The 21,072-nt window shown below is 37.6% G+C and overlaps 2 protein-coding genes across 2 annotated transcripts in view; both read left to right on the top strand.

Moving 5' to 3' along the window:
- LOC107555128 (splicing factor, arginine/serine-rich 15-like) overlaps positions 1 to 12,644 on the top strand; it is a 19,872-nt gene extending 7,228 nt beyond the window's left edge. The window contains exons 8-20 of the mRNA XM_016237828.1: positions 9,780 to 9,868; positions 9,974 to 10,067; positions 10,190 to 10,342; positions 10,435 to 10,508; positions 10,619 to 10,803; positions 10,950 to 11,050; positions 11,135 to 11,248; positions 11,412 to 11,568; positions 11,651 to 11,754; positions 11,841 to 11,994; positions 12,118 to 12,195; positions 12,318 to 12,408; positions 12,632 to 12,644. Of these exons, the coding sequence (XP_016093314.1) occupies positions 9,780 to 9,868; positions 9,974 to 10,067; positions 10,190 to 10,342; positions 10,435 to 10,508; positions 10,619 to 10,803; positions 10,950 to 11,050; positions 11,135 to 11,248; positions 11,412 to 11,568; positions 11,651 to 11,754; positions 11,841 to 11,994; positions 12,118 to 12,195; positions 12,318 to 12,408; positions 12,632 to 12,644 (1,407 nt within the window). The remainder of the gene's footprint in view (positions 1 to 9,779; positions 9,869 to 9,973; positions 10,068 to 10,189; positions 10,343 to 10,434; positions 10,509 to 10,618; positions 10,804 to 10,949; positions 11,051 to 11,134; positions 11,249 to 11,411; positions 11,569 to 11,650; positions 11,755 to 11,840; positions 11,995 to 12,117; positions 12,196 to 12,317; positions 12,409 to 12,631) is intronic.
- Positions 12,645 to 13,461: 817 nt separating this feature from the next.
- Positions 13,462 to 17,703, top strand: LOC107555186 (superoxide dismutase [Cu-Zn]-like). The gene is made up of 5 exons (XM_016237904.1): positions 13,462 to 13,636; positions 15,509 to 15,605; positions 15,733 to 15,802; positions 17,124 to 17,241; positions 17,339 to 17,703. Exons 1-5 carry the CDS (start codon positions 13,565 to 13,567, stop codon positions 17,444 to 17,446), a joined length of 465 nt encoding a protein of 154 aa, XP_016093390.1. The 5' UTR covers positions 13,462 to 13,564; the 3' UTR covers positions 17,447 to 17,703.
- The last annotated feature ends 3,369 nt before the right edge of the window (positions 17,704 to 21,072 follow it).

Here is a 21,072-nt window from a genome sequence, read left to right on the forward strand (position 1 = left end):
TTTTTTAAAAAGCCATTTGAAATTAGAACCAACCACTGCATTTTAATCACGATTCAAACAAAGATAAAAGCTGCATGAAACAAAAACAGGCTGAATGAGAATGCAAATTCACTCTCTGACAACAGGTGGCGCTTATGGATCAGCAGTGATAAGAAGGGAAAAATGCCATCGAAACTTTTGTGAAGTCAGTTCCCTTCAGAAATACATTCACATAAATCCCCACCCAATCCTCTTCCAAACAGTGAGCTTGCTGTGCCTGTACAGTATTTTCGCTGTGCGCGTCTACTAATTTTAGGCCATGTTTGCAAGAGATAAACCCTTGAGCTTTTATTTTGGAGGAAACTTCAGTTGAGCTTTTATTTTGGCGGATAACTCCAGCTTCTGTGAAAACCATAGGTGAAAACAGGTTTACAAACATTATTAATTTAATGAAAAACTGTAAACATTTGCCCATTTAAAAATAAAGCATAACTGGTGGCCATTGCGTTCCCAAACATGCTCTAAACTCACAGCACATTGAGTAATGGAGTTCACTGCAGTCACTGAGCGGCTCTGAGACACGGAAAACACCAGATCACGAGCCGATCGCGTGCGCAAAGTGTGCGCTTCACTTTGAAACAAGCAGCGCAAAGAGACTTGATAAGTCATATTACGCTTTCGGTTTTAATTCGCTCTACGAATACTTAGCCAAAACAATGGCGTAAAACACAACGTTAAAGAACTTTTATGTTATAATAAGAAGTATAAATATATCTTCGGTTTATTGTGAAACAGTGGCGGAACTCATTTTGAAGCTTGGAACATACAATAAGTCTGCAGAAGATGATCTCAAATAGTGCAAAGGAGTATACAAATGAAGAAGATTTGAAAGATAATGAGGTGCCAAATTATGAAGAGCTTTGTACGCAAGAAGTAAAATTTTGTAATTTACACGATAACGAACAGGAAGCCAATGCAACTGGAAAAGAATTGGAGATTCTTATATATGATCAAAAGTACGTTGGCAGGTAACTATCCTAGCTGCTGAATTCTGGATTAGCTGTAATCGATGAAGTTGTTTTTCAGGAATACCAAATAAAAGAGAATTACAATAATCAATCCGAGATGTAACCAATGCATGGATAAACACTTCAGTACTATGTTGGGAAAGTGAAGGACGAAGTCTAGCAATGTTGCGTAGATGAAAAAATGCAGAACGTGAAATATTACTAATATGAGGACCAAACAAAAGCAAACCATCCAGTATAACCCCAAGACTTTTCAAAAAAAATAAAAAAATTGACTGGGCAATTATCAATAACCAAGGTAAAGGATTGAATTTTAGATAAAACAGACCTAGAACCCGCAAGGAGGGCTTCAGTTTTATTGGTATTTAACTTTAAAAAAGTATTAATCATCCAGATATTAACGTCCTGCAAACATTTAGTGAGGGTCAGGAGGGGGATGAGAAACATTAGGTCTTGCAGAGATATATACTTGCGTGTCGTCAGCGTAAAAATGGAAATTAATACCATAAGAACGAAAAATATGAGCAAGAGGTAGAATATAAATAATAAATAAAAGTGGACCCAGCACTGACCCCTGTGGAATGCCATGATTAACTGAGACAGGATCTGAATGTGTATTCTTAATCTGCACAAACTGTTTTCTGTGGGTGCGTTCACACTTGTAGCTCGGTTCTCTTGGTTTGTTTGGTCCGGATCAAAAAAGAAAACAATACATTTGGTCCTGGTCCGCTTAGCATTCACACTGGCATTTTTGACTGCGAACCTAAAGATACCCAACCTAAAGGCATAGTGATACATTCACAACCTGATTGGTCAGGTTGAATGACATATATTTCGCGACGGAACTCCGCAAACACCCCAAACTAAAGCTGTGTTCGACTTAAAGCGGCACTGCACAGACCGATCAGTGTATGACATCAAAGTATCCATTCACCGATCGGTCTGCTCAGCTCCGCTTTAAAGAGTTTGGTCACCCAAAAATGAAAATTAGCCCATAAATTACTCACCCTCAAGTCATCCTAGGTGTATATGACTTTATTCTTTCAGACGAATCCAGTCGGAGTTATATTACAAATTGTCTTTGATCTTTCAAGCTGTTTCATGGCACTCAGCGGGTGTTGCATGCATCAGTCCAGTGCGCCCATCCATTAAAAAAAAAGTGTCTCACACGGATCCGGGGGGTGAACAAAGGCCTTCTGTAGCGAATCGATGCGTTTTTGTAAGAAAAATATCCATATTCACAACGTAATAATCAGTTTAATGTAGCTTGCGCTCACTGTTGTACACTGGAAGCAGTTCCGTGCGGATGACGTATGGAGGTCGGATTTGCGCATGCGCCGCTCAGAAGTGACGCACGCGGGAGAGATAAAAACAAAACAACGGTCACTAATTAGAAGTACAAAACAAGGATTTGTAAAGAAGAATGTCAGAGGATTTCAATGTAAGCCAAGAGGGGTCTGGTTTTCCTTTGCTAAAGTAAGGAAACTTTGCTTCCTTTGCTCCTGTTAACAAATGTTGGTTTTCACGAGACTCACTGGCGCATGCGCAGCACTGACCTCATACGTCATCTGCCCGGAACTCCTTCCAGTGTACAACAGTGAGCGCAAGGTAGATTAAAGTGATTATTACGTTTTGAAAATGGATATTTTTCTTACAAAAACGCATAGATTCGCTACAGAAGGCCTTTGTTCACCTCCCGGAGTCGTGTGAGACACTTTTTTTTTTTTATGGATGGGCGCATTTTATTTAACTGCTTTTGGACTGATGCATGCAACACCCGCTGAGTGCCATGAAACAGCTTGAAAGATCAAAGACCATTTTTAATATAACTCCGACTGGATTCGTCTGAAAGAAGAAAGTCATGTACACCTAGGATGACTTGAGGGCAAGTAATTTATGGGCTAATTTTCATTTTTTTGAAAACACACCTAATGCTGTCTCCTGGACTAAGCGTCCTAATTGCTGCATGTATGTATGATTTTACCTCCTCATTGCTCCACGTTTGCCCTCTGCTCATTTTGTTTTGGATACACCGTTCGTTCCGCGTCATCAAATCATGTTGCATAGCGTCGCATCTTGTCATTAGTTCATGTTTTTAATTCGTTTAGAAGTATTTGGTCCATTTTGCATTCATATTTAATTTTAACCACACCAGAGTTTGTTTGGAACCGGACCGAGACCAATCTTTTTAGCGGTCTCGATCTGCTTGTTCGGTGCGCACCAGGGTTCAGATGGCAGCATTCACACTTACTCAAACGGAACACACTAGCAGAGCAATCGCACTAGAGTTCGTTTTAATCGAACCAAACATGACAAGTGTGAACACACTCTTAAATAAGATGAGAACCAAAGAAGTGCATTATCAGATATTCCAATGCAAGCCAGCTGTTCCAAAAGTACTGGATGACTAATAGTATCAAAGGCAGCACTAATATCTAAAAGAATAAGAATAGACAGAAGACCAGAATCAGCAGCTAGGAGAAGATAATTTATAACCTTGACAAGAGCTGTTTCTGTATGAAAGCCTGACTGAAAATGCTCGTAAATATCATCACTTTGCAGATGTGATTCAAGTTGAGCTGCTACTGTTCTTTCAAGTATTTTTGAAATAAAAGGGATATTAGAAATAGGCCTGTAATTATTTAGATCATTAGGATCAGCGCCAGTCTTTTTAAGAATTGGAGTGATAGAAGCCATTTTTAATGATGAAGGGAACAGTAGCAGTTAATAATGAAGAACACGCTATAGCTGTAATAATATAGGAAAATGAATGGATACAAGACTTAACTAAAACAGTAGGTAAGGGATCAAGTGAACAGGTAGAAGTCTTAGACTTCATGATCTGCCTAGTAATATAATCAACTGAAGGCAGTTCAAAATTAGAAAGAGTACTTGTGGACCAACATATATGATTATGTCCATTTTGATAGTCACTAGACATTAAAAAATAATTAAGTAATTCATGGTGTATACCAGGGGTTCTCAAAGTTTACATTCAAAGGTCCGAATCTGAATTCTCACCAATGTCAAAAGGTCTGAAATAATTGTTATTGTTTTTAATAAACATGCTTAAACCTTTATATAACAATTCAAATATGCTAATAATCATATTCATGACGTGCTTTTACTTTCTGAACTATTACATACAGTACTGCATTTTTATACAAATAAATGCCAAATAAAGGAGTTTTCGTTTACACATTTTCTGTTTCTGAAATAATACTTCAATGTAACCTGCAGTCACTTCAACTGAATTGCTAAAATCTTGAATTATAACTGCAATACGCTGTTATACAGCAGTATATACTTTATTTTATATATCATGCAGCACAAATGTCCGTCTGTGTAACAAACTATGAGCATATTTACAGACAAACTCCTTTCATGTTCATATGCCCAGACAGTCAACAGTGATAGGTTTTTAGAAACGCTGTTTTGTACTCATTCATTCACAAGTCTGTTGCGGTTTGGTCGGTTGAATGTGCTGCTAACTCTGCTGGTCGAGAAAAACCTCGCGCTCAGGGGGCGAAACCAGTGATATTATTCTACTGAATGAAAGCTAAAAGGTTTATACAAAACGTCACTAGTTGCTACGCACTTTCTTACAAAAAAAGTCGGTAAACACTGCAACACCAGTTAGTGTGCCCCTGTGTGTGTGCCACAGAGGTCTGAGTGATACGAGTGCGCTTGAAATACGAAGTGGAGGGTGGTCCAGATCGAATTCTCTCCCGCTCCGGACTTTGAGAAGGGCTTGTGTATACTGTCAATCTTAGAGTTTAAAAAATTAGAATAAGACACGCATTGAGTGGGAGAAAGTGAAACTGTATCGTGAGGTTTCAACAGTTTGTTAATAGTACTGAACAAAGTCCTTGTATTAGACTGTCCATTAGCAATGATATTTGCATAAAACAATGATTTTGCTCTTTGATAGATAGATATTGCAATTAATCAATTAATTAATTAAAAGTGCAACCAAATCATATGCAGTTCCTTCCCTGAGAAAGTTAGCTGCACCAGTGCGACCAGTAGGAGGAATGAGTTTAGAGCCCTGATATATGTATACATACATGCACGCAGGGGAGATCAGAATTAGAGAACATTGACCACTGTAGCACGAAAGAAGGTTACAACAAAAATTTTGGAGGGTTACCACTGTCAAAAAAGAATTAGACACCTGCTTTGAATGACTTCAGCAAATCTGTGGCCGCAGAACATCACTAGTTTCTCACATTGTTCTGGTGTGATCTTGGTCCACACTTAATCCATTCTCTTCCATAGTTCTGTAACTGTAATGGGTTTCTTAGCCATAACTTTGTTGCCAAAAGATTTTCCAGAGATTTTCAGTGGGTTTAGATCAGGACTCTGGGCCGGCCATTTCATTATTTCAATGTTTTCTGCTTCAAGGAACTGCTTTACCTGTTTTGCAGTGTGACGAGGACATTGTCTTGCATGAAAACTGCAGGCTGATTGGGAGATGCTTGCAGGGAAGGAACCGCATGTTGCTGAAGGAGGTTCTGATAAACATTTGCGTTCACTCTGCCATAGCTGTATGCTGTCAAACTCCTGCTGCACAAAACATCCCCCAAACCATTCCTCCTCCACCTTTCACTGACTTCTTTACACACTCAGGGGTTCAGTCTTTCCCCAGTTTGACACTGGATATAATGTTTTCCATCTGACCTAAATAAATTAAACTTGCTCTGATCACTAAAGTGATTTGGACCAGTTCTCTCTCCACACAACATGCTCCTCAGCAAAGGTTAGTCTAGCCTTTTGATTCTTTCTGCTGATGAGAGGCTTTGTCACTACACTGTGCGTTTTCACTCCGACTTCTGAACTGGCGAGCAATTCCAGCTGCAGTGTTAAATCGATTCCCCATTGAGAGTCCGCATTATCCTGTCTTCTCGTGCATTTGTCTCACGTGGACGACCAGCCTTTTTGGGGACTTGAATGAATTAGTGTCATTGTAAAGCAGCAATATTCTAGAAATCACAGATTTGGAATGACCAGCTTCTCTTGCAGTGGCTGAAAGGGTCATCCCTCTGGCCTTCATCTGAACAACCTCCTGTGGTAGGCTTTCAGTCACCTTAGAGCAGCCCGCCATCATGAAATCTCAGTGAAAATGAGGAATGCTGCCAGTTAAATAGGTTTGTCATATAATTAAGGAAATTAGCACCAGGTGCCAGATTAACACCAATAACTTGGAGGTATCTGTAAGTGTTCTTTAATTTTTATCAGAGTTCTTTTTCAAATATCTTATGTACGTTTTTTTTTTTTTCCATGTGGAACACAGATTAGTCCTGTCACTTTAAGAAGTTACCCCTAATGTCAGCTCGTTAGGTGTATAAGACACCACACAATCTGTATTTTCCATTCCAACCTCTCCCACCACCATGGGCAAGACCAAAGAGCAGTCAAAGGATGTCAGAGACAAGATTGTAGATCTGCACAAGGCTTGAATGGGCTACAAGACCATCAGCAAGAAGCTTGGTGAGGAGGAGACAACTGTTGGTGCTATTATTCGGAAATGGAAAAATACAAAACAACCATCAATCTGCCTTGGTGTGGAGCTCCGTGCAAGATCTCGCCTCATGGTGTAAGGATGATCATGAGAAAGGTGAGGATCAGCTCCGAACTACACAGGAGGAGCTTGTTAATGATCATAAGGCAGTTGGGACCACAGTCACCAAGCAAAACATTGGTAACACACTACGCCGCAATGGACTGAAATCCTGCAGCGCCCGCAAGGTCCCCCTGCTCAAGAAGGCACATGTACAGGCCCATTTAAAGTTTGCCAAAGAACATCTAAATGTTCAGAGAAGGCTTGGTAGAAAGTACTATGAGACCAAAATTGAGCTCTTTGGCATTAACTTGACTCGCCGTGTTTGGAGGGAGAGAAATGCTGACTATGACCCCAAGAACACCATCCCTACAGTCAAGCACGGAGGTGGAAATTATTATGCTTTGGGCCTGTTTTTCTGCTAAGGGTACAGGACGACTTAACCGCATTAAGGGGCAAATGGACAGGGCCATGTACTGTAAAATCTTGGACGAGAACCTCCTTCCCTTAGCAAGAAAACTGAAGATGAGTCATGGATGGGTCTTCCAGCATGACAATGACCCGAAATATACCACCAACGCAACAAAGGAGTGGCTCAAGAAGAAGCACATTAAGGTCATGGAGTGGCCTAGCCAGTCTCCAGACCTCAATCCTACAGAAAATCTGTGGAGGGAGCTGAAACTTCGAGTTGCCAAACAACAGCCAATAAACCTTAAGGATTTAGAGAGGATCTGCAAAGAGGAGTGAATCAAAATCCCTCAACAAAGTACTAAGTCATGTTTTGCTTGGGGATCAAATACTTATTTCACTCACTGAAATGCAAATCAATTTCTAACCTTTATATAATGTGTTTTTTCTGGATTTTTTGGTTGGTAATCGGTCTCTATACATTAAAATAAACCTACCGTAAAATTACAGACCCTTAATTTCTTTGTAAGTGGGCAAACTTGTCAGCAGGGGATCAAATAAATATTTTCCCCACTGTGTGTGTGTATGTATATATATGTGTATATATATATGCACACACACAGATAGGGTATTTTTTTTATTAGTAATTAATAGTTTTCATATAATGTTACATAAAATTCTGTCTCAAATAAATGCTGTTCTTTTGAAATGTCTATTCATCAAAGAATTGTGAAAAAATAGTATCACAGTTTTCACAAAAATGCTGTTTTCAACATGAATAGTAATGTGTCTAGAGCAGCAAATCAGCATATTAGAATGATTTCTGAAGGATCATGTGACACTGAAGACTGGAGTAATGGCTGTTGAAAATTCAGCTTTGCCATCACAGAAATAAATTCCGTTTTAGTATTTTAAAGTGTACAACTACAAGACTTTTGAATCGTAATATGTTGTTTATATAAACATTTATTTTCTTTTAAATTATATATTTTTAATGAAATAAAATATATATTTTTATATAATAATAATAATATTTTATATATTATTATTTATTTATTTTTACTTTTTTTTTTTTTTTTTCAAACACTGACAATGTCTGATACATCAGAGACAGGTGACCCCAAAACCAGTCCAATATACCAAGCACTTAATTTTGGAAATGTGTAGGTTTGCACATTCCTGGATGGCCTAAAGTTTTAAACACTTTTGACCTGATTCAGCATGTGCATGAACCCACACACAATCGTGGACATACTCTAGATTTAATCATCAGTAGAGGTCTAAACATTTCATCCATTGTTATTAAGGACGTAGCACTATCTGATCACTTCTGTATTTTTTTTTTTATATATTGATCTCTGTTACCATTGAATCTAAATCTGTCTCTGTCAGAAAGAGATGCATTAACGAAAACACTAGTGTGCTATTTATGGAGGCTATATCTTTAACACCAAGCATTTCTGCAGACTTTGTTGATCTTCTTGATTCCTTTAACTCAAAAGTTAAGAATGTTATTAATGACATTGCTCCTTTGAAAGTCAGCAAGAAGACTGGCAGACAGAAATCAGCTTCAACTGATTCAGAATCAACAGCAGTTCAGAGTATGAAAAGACAATGCAGAAAAGCTGAGCAGATGTGGAGTAAGTCGAAACTTGAAATCCGCTATAGCATACATAAAGACAGCCTTTGTGCTTTCAATGTGGAACTAGGCAAAGCTAGACAGTCGTTCTTCTCAAACCTTATAAACAGTAACTTAAACAACACTCGTCTCGCACTCTTTTTGCTACTGTTGAGAGACTGACAAACCCCCCCAATTCAGATTGCCAGTGAAATGCTCTCCGACAGCAAATGCAATGAGCTTGCTTCCTCCTTTTCTGAAAAAATTCATAATATCAGGAAGGCAATTAGCACATCCCCAAGTTATGCAGAGGTTAGACAGATTCGACCACAATATCAAAAAGAAGATACTATGTCTGCTTTTGAAGAAATTGATAGCAAAATTTTGGAAGAAATAGTACAGCACCTTAAATTGTCAACCTGCTATCTTGACACACTTCCCACATATTTTTTTCAAAAGAGTGCTTAACAGTTTGGAAGCAGATCTCTTAGAAGTGGTGAACCAAGAAGACCATTAGAGAGCTGCAGCTCATCCAGAATGCTGCTGCCAGAATTCTGACTAGAACCAGAAAAGCTGAGCATGTCACACCAGTCCTCAGGTCCTTACACTGGCTTCCAGTTATATTTAGGATTGATTTTAAAGTACTTTTACTCATTTATAAATCACTCAATGGCCTAGGACCTAAATACATAGCAGATATGTTCACTGAATATAAACCTAACAGACCACTCAGATCATTAGGATCGAGTCAGTTAGAAATACCAAGGGTTCACACAAAACAAGGGGAGTCTGCTTTTAGTTATTATGCTGCCCACAGTTGGAATCAGCTTCCAGAAGAGATCAGATGTGCTAAAACATTAGTCACATTTAAATGCAGACTCAAAACTCATCTGTTTAGCTGTGCATTTATTGAATGAGCACTGTGCGATGTCCGAACTGATTGCACTATATTTTATGTATAATCGTTTTCTATTCTTAACTGTTTTAAATTCATTTTAAACCTCTTAAATCGATTTTTTAATCATTTTCAAAGTTTTTAATTCCTTGTTTTATTGTTGTGATTATTTTTTCTTTTCTTTTATGTAAAACACTTTGAATTATCATTGTGTATGAAATGTGATATATAAATAAACTTGCCTTGCCTTGCCTAAAGTCACTGACATTCTCTTTCCTCTTCATTTTTCAGACACTTCTGGATCGCTTTGACTATGATGATGAGCCAGAAGCAGGTGAGGAAGCAAAAAAGGGTGAAACGTCATCTGTCCAACCTACTATGTAAGTAGCATCTATTTGACTATATTTTGAATGGTGATAAACAGTATATCACCTGCAAAGTTTGTGCAGAACTTTCAATTTGTTATTTCATCTGTATCTCTGCAGGGGATTTCCTGAGCAGACCGTCCCAGGATTTCCACCAGGCAATCAGATGCAGCCCTTTCAACAGCATATGATGGCCGTAACACAGCAGCAACAGGTAGATCACTACAACGTTCTAGTATGGAGACATTTTGGGATGAAATCTCTTTTTCTTATGGCATTTTTCTCTAATTTAAAAAATCGTCAGTAACGTTTTGGTTTTTATTGTTGTATGCTCAGGTTGTTCTACCTTCAAATGGACAGGTCCAAGGCTTTGGTCTTATGACCTCTCAGCCCTATCCAGACATGATGTCTCAGATGGGGCAGTCACACACAGCTTTCCCCTCTCAGAATAACACATTCAATCAGCACATGGCTGGACATCAGCATCCGGTAAAATAATTTTGAAAATTAACAATTAACTGATTCTTAACTGTTAAGCTGTCATAGAATTTAATACTAATCTCTGATAACTTGTGGCACAGGAAATTATGAATTCAGATGCATCTGCTAGGCCTTACCACGATGACAAGAGGTCACGGTCACGTTCAGGGTCGAGGTGCTTAAATTAAATTACTGTCCTTATGAACAACACTAACGTCATACTTCTGTGTAAAAACATTTTTTCAGTCCTCATGCCAAGGTTAAAAGTTGTTGTTTTTGTTTCAGATCTCCTAAAAGAAGAAGGTCTCGGTCTAATTCCCGTACCAGACGAATGCGGCATCGGCGATCACGCTCTCGAGAACGACGGCATCAGTCACCTCGCTCGCGGTCTCAGGAAAGAAGAGACAGAGAAAAGGAACGAGAACGAAGACAGAAAGGCCTTCCTCCTATAAAGAATAACACTCTCAGTGGTAAGCAAAGCCACTTTCACCACTGTAACCACTAGTCAAGTGGATAGGGTTGGATTATGCAAACTTGGCCACTATAAAGAATGCATAACAAAGTGCTAAACCTTCTTCCTGATGCCAGTGTGAAATTGTGCTTTTCTCTCTTTCAGTGTGCAGTACTACGCTATGGGTGGGCCAGCTGGATAAAAGGACACATCAGCAGGATGTGGCCTGTTTACTAGAGGAGTTTGGGCAGATAGATTCAATTAATGTATGTTCTTGAGAATTAGAGCAATATATGAAGATGTTGGATGTCTGTGCTAAAGTCTCGCTTTGTCTTGTCTGATTTTGATAGATGATTCCTCCTCGTGGTTGTGCCTACATTGTCATGATTCATCGTCAGGATGCTTATCGAGCTCTGCAGAAACTAAGCAGAGGTCCATACAAAGTCAACCAGAAAGCCATTAAGGTATCAGATGATCATTTTAGCACAGATTTGATAAAAAAATATATATTTTAATTAGTTTATAAAAATTGAATGACTCCAAACATTTGAATGGAATTATTATTATTATTAATATTATTATTTTATTTATTTTTCTTACATTTATTGCATCACTTTATTTCACCAGATTGCCTGGGCTCTGAATAAGGGCATTAAGGCTGACTTCAAGCAGTTTTGGGATGTGGAGTTGGGTGTAACCTACATACCATGGTCCAAAGTAAAGATGGAGGACCTGGATGTGTTTAGAGAAGGAGGGATGCTGGACCCTTATACTCTTGCACCAGGTAACTATTGGAACCTATTGTTAATAATTTGTCTAGGCGTTGAGGGCACATATTAACATATTGTTTGCATGTCCATGTTCAGAATGGAGAAGCTCTCAAATTGAGCTAGAGAAAGCTGAAGAGTCTCAGAACGGCAGGCCTGAAATGGGAAAAGTGGAGGAGAGCACGGCTGTAGTACCTATGCAGGTAACTCATAATATCCTGGTTCCACTTCCTAAAGATTTTGGGTTTGGTCCTATTTATTCATTTTTCCTATTTTTGTTCTGCCTCAGGTTCCTCCTGTCCAGCCAATAGGAGCAGTCGGTGTCCCACCTCCAGGATTCCCAGGACCCATGAACATCCCACCCCCCTCATTCCCACCTGGAGTTCCCCCACCCCCGGGTCCTTTTATACGTCCAGGCTTTAACCCAATGCAGATGCCACCTGGTACAGCAGTACTAGTGACACAATATTATTTGAAGTTTAATCATAAGTGTGTTGTCAGGATAGATGTTTTGTTTTCAGAGAAGTATTGTACCAATTACTAACATGCATTATTCTTTGTTTCAGGATTTCTCCCCCCGGGTGCCATGCCTCTTCTGGGCGCCACTGGGCCTCCACCTACAGCAGGGATTGGCATGCCTCCAGGTGGGCGGTCTTTATTGTATAAACCCTACCTAATTTTATTTTTATGGGCGTGACCAGTAAGCCAGTGTAATTAACATTTCTCATCTTGACAGCAACACTGACCTGATTTTTTTCCCCTGTAGTTGGCAGCTCAGTTAAGGACCTGTCGAAAGACCCAGCAGGTATGGGCCCAAGAATCAACAGTGATGGAATAGAGGGGTTCAACTCAGGCGAGTATTTATGTCTTTCTGTAGATTTATTAATCACAAAATATTATGAAATATTTTTTTAAACCTAGTTTAAAAGTAATTTATTCCTGTGAGAGCAAAGCTGTGATTTTTCAATAGCCATCACTCCAGTCTTTAGTGTTACATGATCCTTCAGAAATCATTTTAATAAAATAATTTGGTGCTCAAGAAACATTTCTTATCAACTTATTAAAACGTTTATTTTTTAGGATTCTTATATGAATTGAAGTTTAAAAGAGCAGCAATTATTTAAAACAACATTATAAAAGCCTTTACTTTTTAATAAATTATTAATTTCTTTTTAAAACACCTAAATAAAATAAAACACTTTACTAATCCTGAACTTTTAATCAGTAGTATAGATAGATAGATAGATCTTCAAATATTTCAGCGATAGGAATTTGGTTTTAATAAAATATTTTCATATCAAATGAATGAACTGACCTATATGCAAGTTGTTTCAGTCTTTTTTAACATTTATCTTATGATCTGTAAGTATTTGTGCCAACTAGTAGTAAGTGTTTACTGGGCCTTATGGCATATACAACCATACTGTGGTATTTATCTTGTGATTCATCATGGTTTGAATAGGACATCTATATCTATATGAATAGGTAATGACTGTGGAATTAGAGGATGGCATTTGACTGTATTTCAAGTGACAACCATGTAGCTTGATTTATCAGTTGCTATCCCTTTCTTTGAAACCTTTTTAATTGTCAAAAATTATACTTTCTGTAACAAGTAACAATGAGAAACAAGCAAAAGGAAAAATGGAGAATTAAAATAAATATAAAATAGGTTTTTTTTACCTCGTCACTAAAAACGGAAATAATTGCGAAACATGTTTTTAAAGCTTTTTTATTTTTATTATTCTTAGACTATTTCAATGAAGCCATTTAATTTCTTTTAAAAAAAACAGAGAGAGAGAGAAGTACAGAATTTGTGCCTAATATCGAAGTCCCTCACGTCACGCAGCGTGACACGCCAGACTTTGACCCAATCAGCGTCCACCAGTCTCTTCTGCCTCCTGATTGGTCAGTTCGGCTCACGCGCTTCCTCTCTTATCAAACAGTATCCGTTTCTATTCTCTGACTCTCAGCTCAGTCACAACTTCACAGTTTGCATAATTCAAAGTCAGCATGGCGATGAAAGCTGTTTGTGTGCTCAAAGGCACCGGGGAAGTGACCGGAACCGTTTATTTCGAGCAGCAGGTAAAGACGTGTTTTATTGCGACCGTATGTTATGACGTAGCTGGAGAGCAGCGAGTTAGCCTGCAGCCGCGGCGCGCGGCGTGTCATGTAACTATGTAACTCCTTATTTCTAAAGTCCAGTGATATGCAGTTGCACGGGATTAGCTGTGCTAATGTCATGCAGATATTGAAAAAACTACAGTGAGCTGTTATACATGATTTCACTTGTTAACTGACTTATGTGCATTGTCACATTGCTGTAATGCGTTAGAACCGTTAAAAGCAGCTCAGCATTGACCTTTGACACGATGGCAGGTCTGTAGTGTGCGCCCCTGTGTACGCGAATACTAATTATTTGTCTTAACGTATGCATGCAAATTATGAAACTGCCCTCCGTCTGCACCTGAAATTGGGACTTTACAGTGTTCAGAAGCGTTGGGTGGCAGGCAGTGGTGTCATGGACTTGCCTTAAAAGTCTCATGAAACTAGAAGGGGAAATGTTGTTTGCTGTCAATTTTGCCAAATAGGACAGCGATCACAGCACACAAATGCTGGCAGAACTGTACTGGTGCAATGGCTGAAAAAGCGCATGCATGCAAATTATGAAACTGCCCTCCGTCTGCACCTGAAATTGGGACTTTACAGTGTTCAGAAGCGTTGGGTGGCAGGCAGTGGTGTCATGGACTTGCCTTAAAAGTCTCATGAAACTAGAAGGGGAGGGAAATGTTGTTTGCTGTCAATTTTGCCAAATAGGACAGCGATCACAGCACACAAATGCTGGCAGAACTGTACTGGTGCAATGGCTGAAAAAGCGTTTCATTGCTCTTCAAACACCATTTATCGTGTTTGTTATAGTTACAGATATAACAATAGTTACAGATCTAATGATATTTATTGTAATTCGTCTTTACGGTGTATGTACTATCAAGTTTCATCTGCATTTTGTCCAGCATTGTGTCATTCGGGTATTAAAATGTCCTAAAAGTATTTAATCCACCCTTCCATAAATTAAATCTGAGCAGAAAGTCTTATTCATTGTTACAGAATTAAATGTTGCATACAGTGCCAAAAAATATTTTCTTCCTTTTAGTATTTTTGTTTTATTTATCTAAGTGTTTTTAAATCAAGATACTTGAGATGCAAAATTAAGATATGAACAGAGAAATTGAATTAAGGAGTTTGATTAAAATGGGAACAAATGTTTATCAATGGACTATGAAAATGATTTCCTTTTTTAAGATTTTTTTTTTTGGCCCTCCTCGTTAGATATTTGATAATTAATCATAAACTCACTTCATCAGAAAGCAAGACTTCCTGCCATTATTCATCTCAAGTAAATGTATCTTGACATTTGCACTGGAAAACCAGACAAAAACACTGATGAAGAACATCACTTTCATTACAGTGCATTTAGAAGATACAGTAAAAGTTATTTCTATGTTCTAGCCGTTGCGAGCAGGGCTATCCAAGCCTTAAGCTATGTTTTTGTAAAATGTTTTAAAAATGAAGGAAGTTGTATTTTCAAACTTTGAATTGTTGCCAGTGCAGCTCATTGTGTGCTTCATAGACATTTACATTTATTTAGAGAACATATTGTGTTACCTTAAATTTATTCCTTACATATTTTTGGTTTTAAAGTTTTAGATTTACCTTCATAAAACCTGCAGAAACCCTGTCAAGTATTTACATTTAAGCATTTGACAGATTTTCTTTTTTTAATTTAGCTTGCATTGCATTGCAGGTATACGTTTGATCAGTTCCTGCATTCCCTGGTAATCAAACCCATGACTTTGGTGTTGTCTGCACCATGCATCATGCTTAACAGTTAATGCTTCTGCTTTCTGAAGTGTTATGAAACTATCATTGACCAAAAGAGTGATCTGTTTGTTTTAGAACGAAACGTCTTCAGTGAAGCTCTCAGGTGAAATCACTGGCCTTACTCCAGGAAAGCATGGTTTCCATGTCCATGCTTTTGGAGACAACACAAATGGTAAGCACCATTACTCCATTCACTGACCTTAAAGTACAGGTTAATCCTATTAAGACTGAAAACTTTACCTTAAACCCCTAGATATGTCTTTATTTTGAACAGACTTTACCATTCTGTTTCCTCACAGGCTGCATCAGTGCAGGTCCACACTTCAACCCTTATGGTAAAAATCATGGTGGACCAACTGATAGTGACAGGTGGGTTTATCAGTGAGATGTACGGCATGACACCTTTGCTTGTATGCTAATGTCTATATTTGGTTAAATACATTTTTTTTTTATTTGCATAAATCTCTACAAGTCAAATAAGTATATTTATAAAGAGTGGTACTTGCTAAATAGGGTTCTGTTACTTCTGTGTTCAGCAAGATATTTCAATGTTCAGAGAGCACAGAGGTCTATAATAAGTTGAGTAATTTGTTCATTAGCTTTCCTGTTCATCTCAATGACGGCTGCTCAGTTATTTACACAGAAGTTTTTGAATCATTTGCCTGATCTGTAAATGTGATGTTCATTTTGCAGCCACAGTATATGACAACGTTAAAACGCTAAAAGGTTGATGGCAACATAGTCCCAAACCCATCATTATTGACAATCCTGAGCTGTGAGATCCGAGAAAGACGAGTCCATTTCATGCTTTTATATTTTACTGTGTGGTAGTATTTATTACTATATACAGTGGGTACGGAAAGTATTCAGACCCCCTTAAATTTTTCCCTCTTTGTTATATTGCAGCCATTTGCTAAAATCATTTAAGTTATTTTTTTTTCCTCATTACTGTACACACAGCACCCCATATTGACAGAAAAACACAGAATTGTTGACATTTTTGCAGATTTATTAAAAAAGAAAAACTGAAATATCACATGGTCCTAAGTATTCAGACCCTTTGCTGTGACACTCATATATTTAATCGCTTTGATTCATATTCTTTACTTGGTATTATTTACAATAAGAATCATAATTATTTGTATAGTCACTAAATGGGTCAAACAGAGTGAGAATGTAGCCTGAAAAAATTCAAGTGGAGTTTTTTTTTTTTTTTTTTTTTTTTTTTTAAAGTTTTTTTCTCTGTTTACTTTATGGTTTCTGAAAAATTAAAAAGTGTTGAACCCAAATTTGTCCCAAATATGATAGTTTTTTCAAAATCATTCAGGCCTAAAGGGTGGTTCACCCTCAGAAATAGTGTTCTGCGTTTTTCAGCTTTAAAAAAAATTTATTTTCATTTTCTATGCAGATAAATCACCCCAATCATTCTAGAATGATTAATTAATTTCTTCCAAATATAACTATTGAAGTAATCTTTAGACAAGAAAAATTCAGTATTTTCATAATATATGGCAGAAAACTAAATATTGCAATGCTATATTTTCTGGTATCATGCAAACCGTGTTTTTTTTTTTTTTCCTAACTGTGTAAACATTCTGGATGCAGTACCTTTTCAGTGTATTTTCAAACAGCCGTGTTCTAGCAGATGTGTTTATAGTAATAATAACAGTAGTGATGTACTGTTACGCAGACATGTCGGAGACCTTGGTAACGTGATAGCCGATGACAATGGTGTTGCAAAAATTGGCATTGAGGATAAAATTGCGACCCTGTTAGGGCAACACTCCATCATTGGGAGGACCATGGTGGTAAGAAAACAACTCAGTGGATTTATCATCAACAGCATATCTAATGGCAATAACTAGCTGTTTAACAGCAGACCTCACTGTGTAAATTCTGCTCTAGATCCATGAGAAGGAGGATGACTTGGGTAAAGGAGGCAGTGAAGAAAGTCTTAAAACTGGCAATGCTGGAGGTCGCCTGGCCTGTGGAATTATAGGCATCACTCAGTGAAGTCCAGCTCTAATCGAAGAGTTGGCTTTGAAATATTGGTGACCAATGTGGATCCCCCCTTCCTTAAGCACTTAGCCCTCTAACAATTGCATCACTATTTTTGCAAGTTAATGCTTAAAGAATTGTACTTTAGCCATGTAAAGCCGTTTTGTTTTCTGCACACGTCTGTGTGGACACTGTCTGACTTCTTACAGCTACAAAGTGATGTTCATTTCCTCTGATCTCTGCTTTATTCAATAAAGATTGAGCGGACTGGATATGTGTGTGTCTTTATGAACTACACTTTTGGTCTGTGATGGAAAAATGAATTGTGCAGGTATAGTATTAAACCCGATTCTGTTCAGTGTTGTTATTGTAATCTAAAACTAATAAAAATTGTTGATGATAAATAAAACTAAATTTAAAATGTATTTTAAAAACATTTTTTAAATGCACACATTGTGCGTTAAAACTAAAATGAAAGCAACTGAAAATATAAAAATAAGCTAATTGAAAATATGAATAAATATAATAGCATATAAAATAATACTAAAATAACTGCTATTTCTGGGATCAAATATAAAGTAATTTTTGTCTCAGGGACTCTGAATTTGCCATGGTATAATTTTTTACTACAATAAAACTTTCCGCTCATCAAAAAGTTTGAAAGCTGCTTACACGGTTGGAAGATAATTTTTTGTTTTGTTTTACTGTAGTAGCTATGGTATTTTGGAAACCATGGGAAGTGTAACTGGATGGACAGGTCCTGGAGTCAAGAGAGGTCGCTGCTTCGAATACACCACTAGATGGCAGACTTTTCCTGCATTACCGTATGTCAGACCCAAAAGTAATTTCGGGATGTTTGCGATGCATTTAATGAGTGCATACTTACGATGTTACTTGAATTAAATTATTACTTCATAACAGTCTTACCTTATGCATTTGTTTTGTGAAAATTCTGAGGTTATTAAGTGGACACTTTTTATGGAGTCAGGCTCTGTGACCAGCTGTAAACTAACTTGGGCAGGCTGAGAGACCATAGACCAAACGACCTTAGGCTTTTAAAATATTTCTCCGCAGTAATATAGAAGTATAATTCCTTAGGCTGATGATACACGGGGTAACTTTTTTTGAGCAATGCTGTTTGGGCACTTTCCCATTCAGAATGAGTGACAAATGTCTATCTGGATACTTTATATCTGTCGTGGGCCTTGTGTCTCATCTGGTTGCCCGTTGACTGCAACATGGCTCAAAAAGTTGCCCCGTGTATCATCAGCATTCGAGTTGGGAGTCATTGTTGTTCTATGAATAAGGATTTTAAAATGGGTGGTCTCGCCCTTGACATCTGACTCTATATTTGAAACTGCTATTAAACAACTGTGCCTGGTATAGGCCAGCTTTCGCAGATGGCCAGCGGACTGCTGCTGAAATTACATGCTCCGAAACCTCTTTCTCTTTTAATGGGGCAGCCTCCCAAGTGAAGAAACTTGGCATTTCCAGTTTCCTCTCCAGAGAAAATGAGATTCCCCAGAGAACCAAGACCTGCAAAGACCCACAGATGAGTTTCGCAGTTCAAATACCAACCAAATTTGCACTCAAAATACAAGTGTTTTGATGTTAAAATGTACAAATTTGGCTTTTTTATCTTTATTGTGCTTATTTTACAATATGTACATTTCCTACATTATGCCTGTATTCCGACTATGCCAATGCAGTCTGTCCAAACAGGAAAAAAATAGGGGAATTATGTGATAAATTATTTCTGATGTAATTTATTGTGAGTAAAACGTTTTTCTGCCCTCTCTTATTACAGGTGCAGCAGCACAAAGACCTTAAAATGCATTGAGGAAGTACAATCATGGTCCTCACATGGACAAATTTCCAGAAGCAGACAGAATCACTGGAGCATGATGAGTCAAAACGCTGGTATAAATAGCATCAGCAAGGCGGATCATGAATAATGAAGGAGCCGCCCGTCCCCGTCATAGGCCCCACATAATGTCAACACACACTAACAAGGTTTTGTGTCCCACTCCACTGAATGCTCCAAAATCTTTCATCATCTGGCTGGGCTGGATGGCCAGACTTTGCAGTGGCACCTACAAAGACTGACTTTGTATGTGAGATTGTGCACATAAATAGGTTACTGTGACTTCGACCATCTTGTGTAATTGGCAAACATGCATGAAAACCACATATCTTTTCGTCGTTTGACTTGCTCGTGCACGCGCTTGAGGATAATTATTGTTTTGGTTGTGTTAAAGCTTAGCTTGAGGTGTAATAGTAGAAATTTCGTCTAAACCCACAAAGTTCCCTTTTTAAATCTTAAAGCACACTTACTTCAACAAGAATTCATAAGCATGCATAAATGTCTTTTTCGAACAGATAGATTGATAAATAGATAATTTTTTTTGCATCATAGACTGGTTTGATGCTCAAGAAACATTTATGATTATTATCAATGTAGAATAGAAAATTTAGAAACTGATTTTTTTGGGGGGGTACTTTGATAAACAAAGTTCAAAGAATTTATAATTTGTAACATTATAAATGTCTTTACTGTCACTTGATTAATGCATCCTTACAAAATTAAAATATTACATTTCTTTAAAAAAAATCTTACTGAGCCCAATTTAATTCAACAATTGAAGAAACATTGTGATCTTGTAGGATCTGTGTTTTAAAGTGTTCAGGCTGGTGTTTGGGACTTTAAATTATTTTTAAAACTAATTATGTCCACCTGAGTGGTTGCTCGGACCTCTGTTTCCTAGCAACAAGGCCAGATGTCCTGGATCACTGTGGGAGGCAAGTACGAATCTAAGGGGACGTTTCGGTTCGTGTTAATGTTACATAAGAGCTCTTTATGCATCAACGAATCTAAGGTGATTTTATTGACTTTTTAGCCCTTGTTTCTGGGTTTAGCTTTACAATTTTCTACTTTTGATCTCGTCTCATGTCTTTTTAACTTCTCAGTTTGTAACAGTTGAAAAAGGATGCTTTTGTTTGGTTAAAACTGACTTCTGTCTAGTCCATTATTGAATTATTGAATATTCATTTAATCTTCTATTGGATGTATTGATATGTTTAAAACTCAAAATTGTGGTTTTCTGAGGAATTTACAAGATGGAAGTTCCTGCAAGAAGTTTAAAGACTGTCATAAGGGAAATAATTTGAGGTACTTGATTTACATAGTGGACCAAGTTTCTTGAGCACACAATAGGATATTTGACAGCTTCAAAAGTTGTCAGAAGTTCTCCAGAGGGTTCCTCCAGTTCAACCTGAGGAACCCCAAAATTATTTTCTCATTTTTACAGTATACAGGTGCATCTCAATAAATTAGAATGTCATGGAAAAGTTCATTTATTTCAGTAATTCAACTAAAAATGTGAAACTCGTGTATTAAATAAATTCAATGCACACAGACTGAAGTAGTTTAAAGCCTTTGGCTCTTTTAATTGTGATGATTTTGGCTCACATTTAACAAAAACCCACCAATTCATCACCATGTCATCTCAACAAATTAGAATATGGTGACATGCCAATCAGTTAATCAACTCAAAACACCTGCAAAGGTTTCCTGTGCCATCAAAATGTGTTGAATTTGTGGGTTTTTGTTACATGTGAGCCAAAATCATCACAATTAAAAA

Source organism: Sinocyclocheilus grahami, unplaced genomic scaffold, assembly GCF_001515645.1.
Source record: "Sinocyclocheilus grahami isolate Dianchi unplaced genomic scaffold, SAMN03320097.WGS_v1.1 scaffold526.1, whole genome shotgun sequence".
Classification (NCBI taxonomy): domain Eukaryota; kingdom Metazoa; phylum Chordata; class Actinopteri; order Cypriniformes; family Cyprinidae; genus Sinocyclocheilus; species Sinocyclocheilus grahami.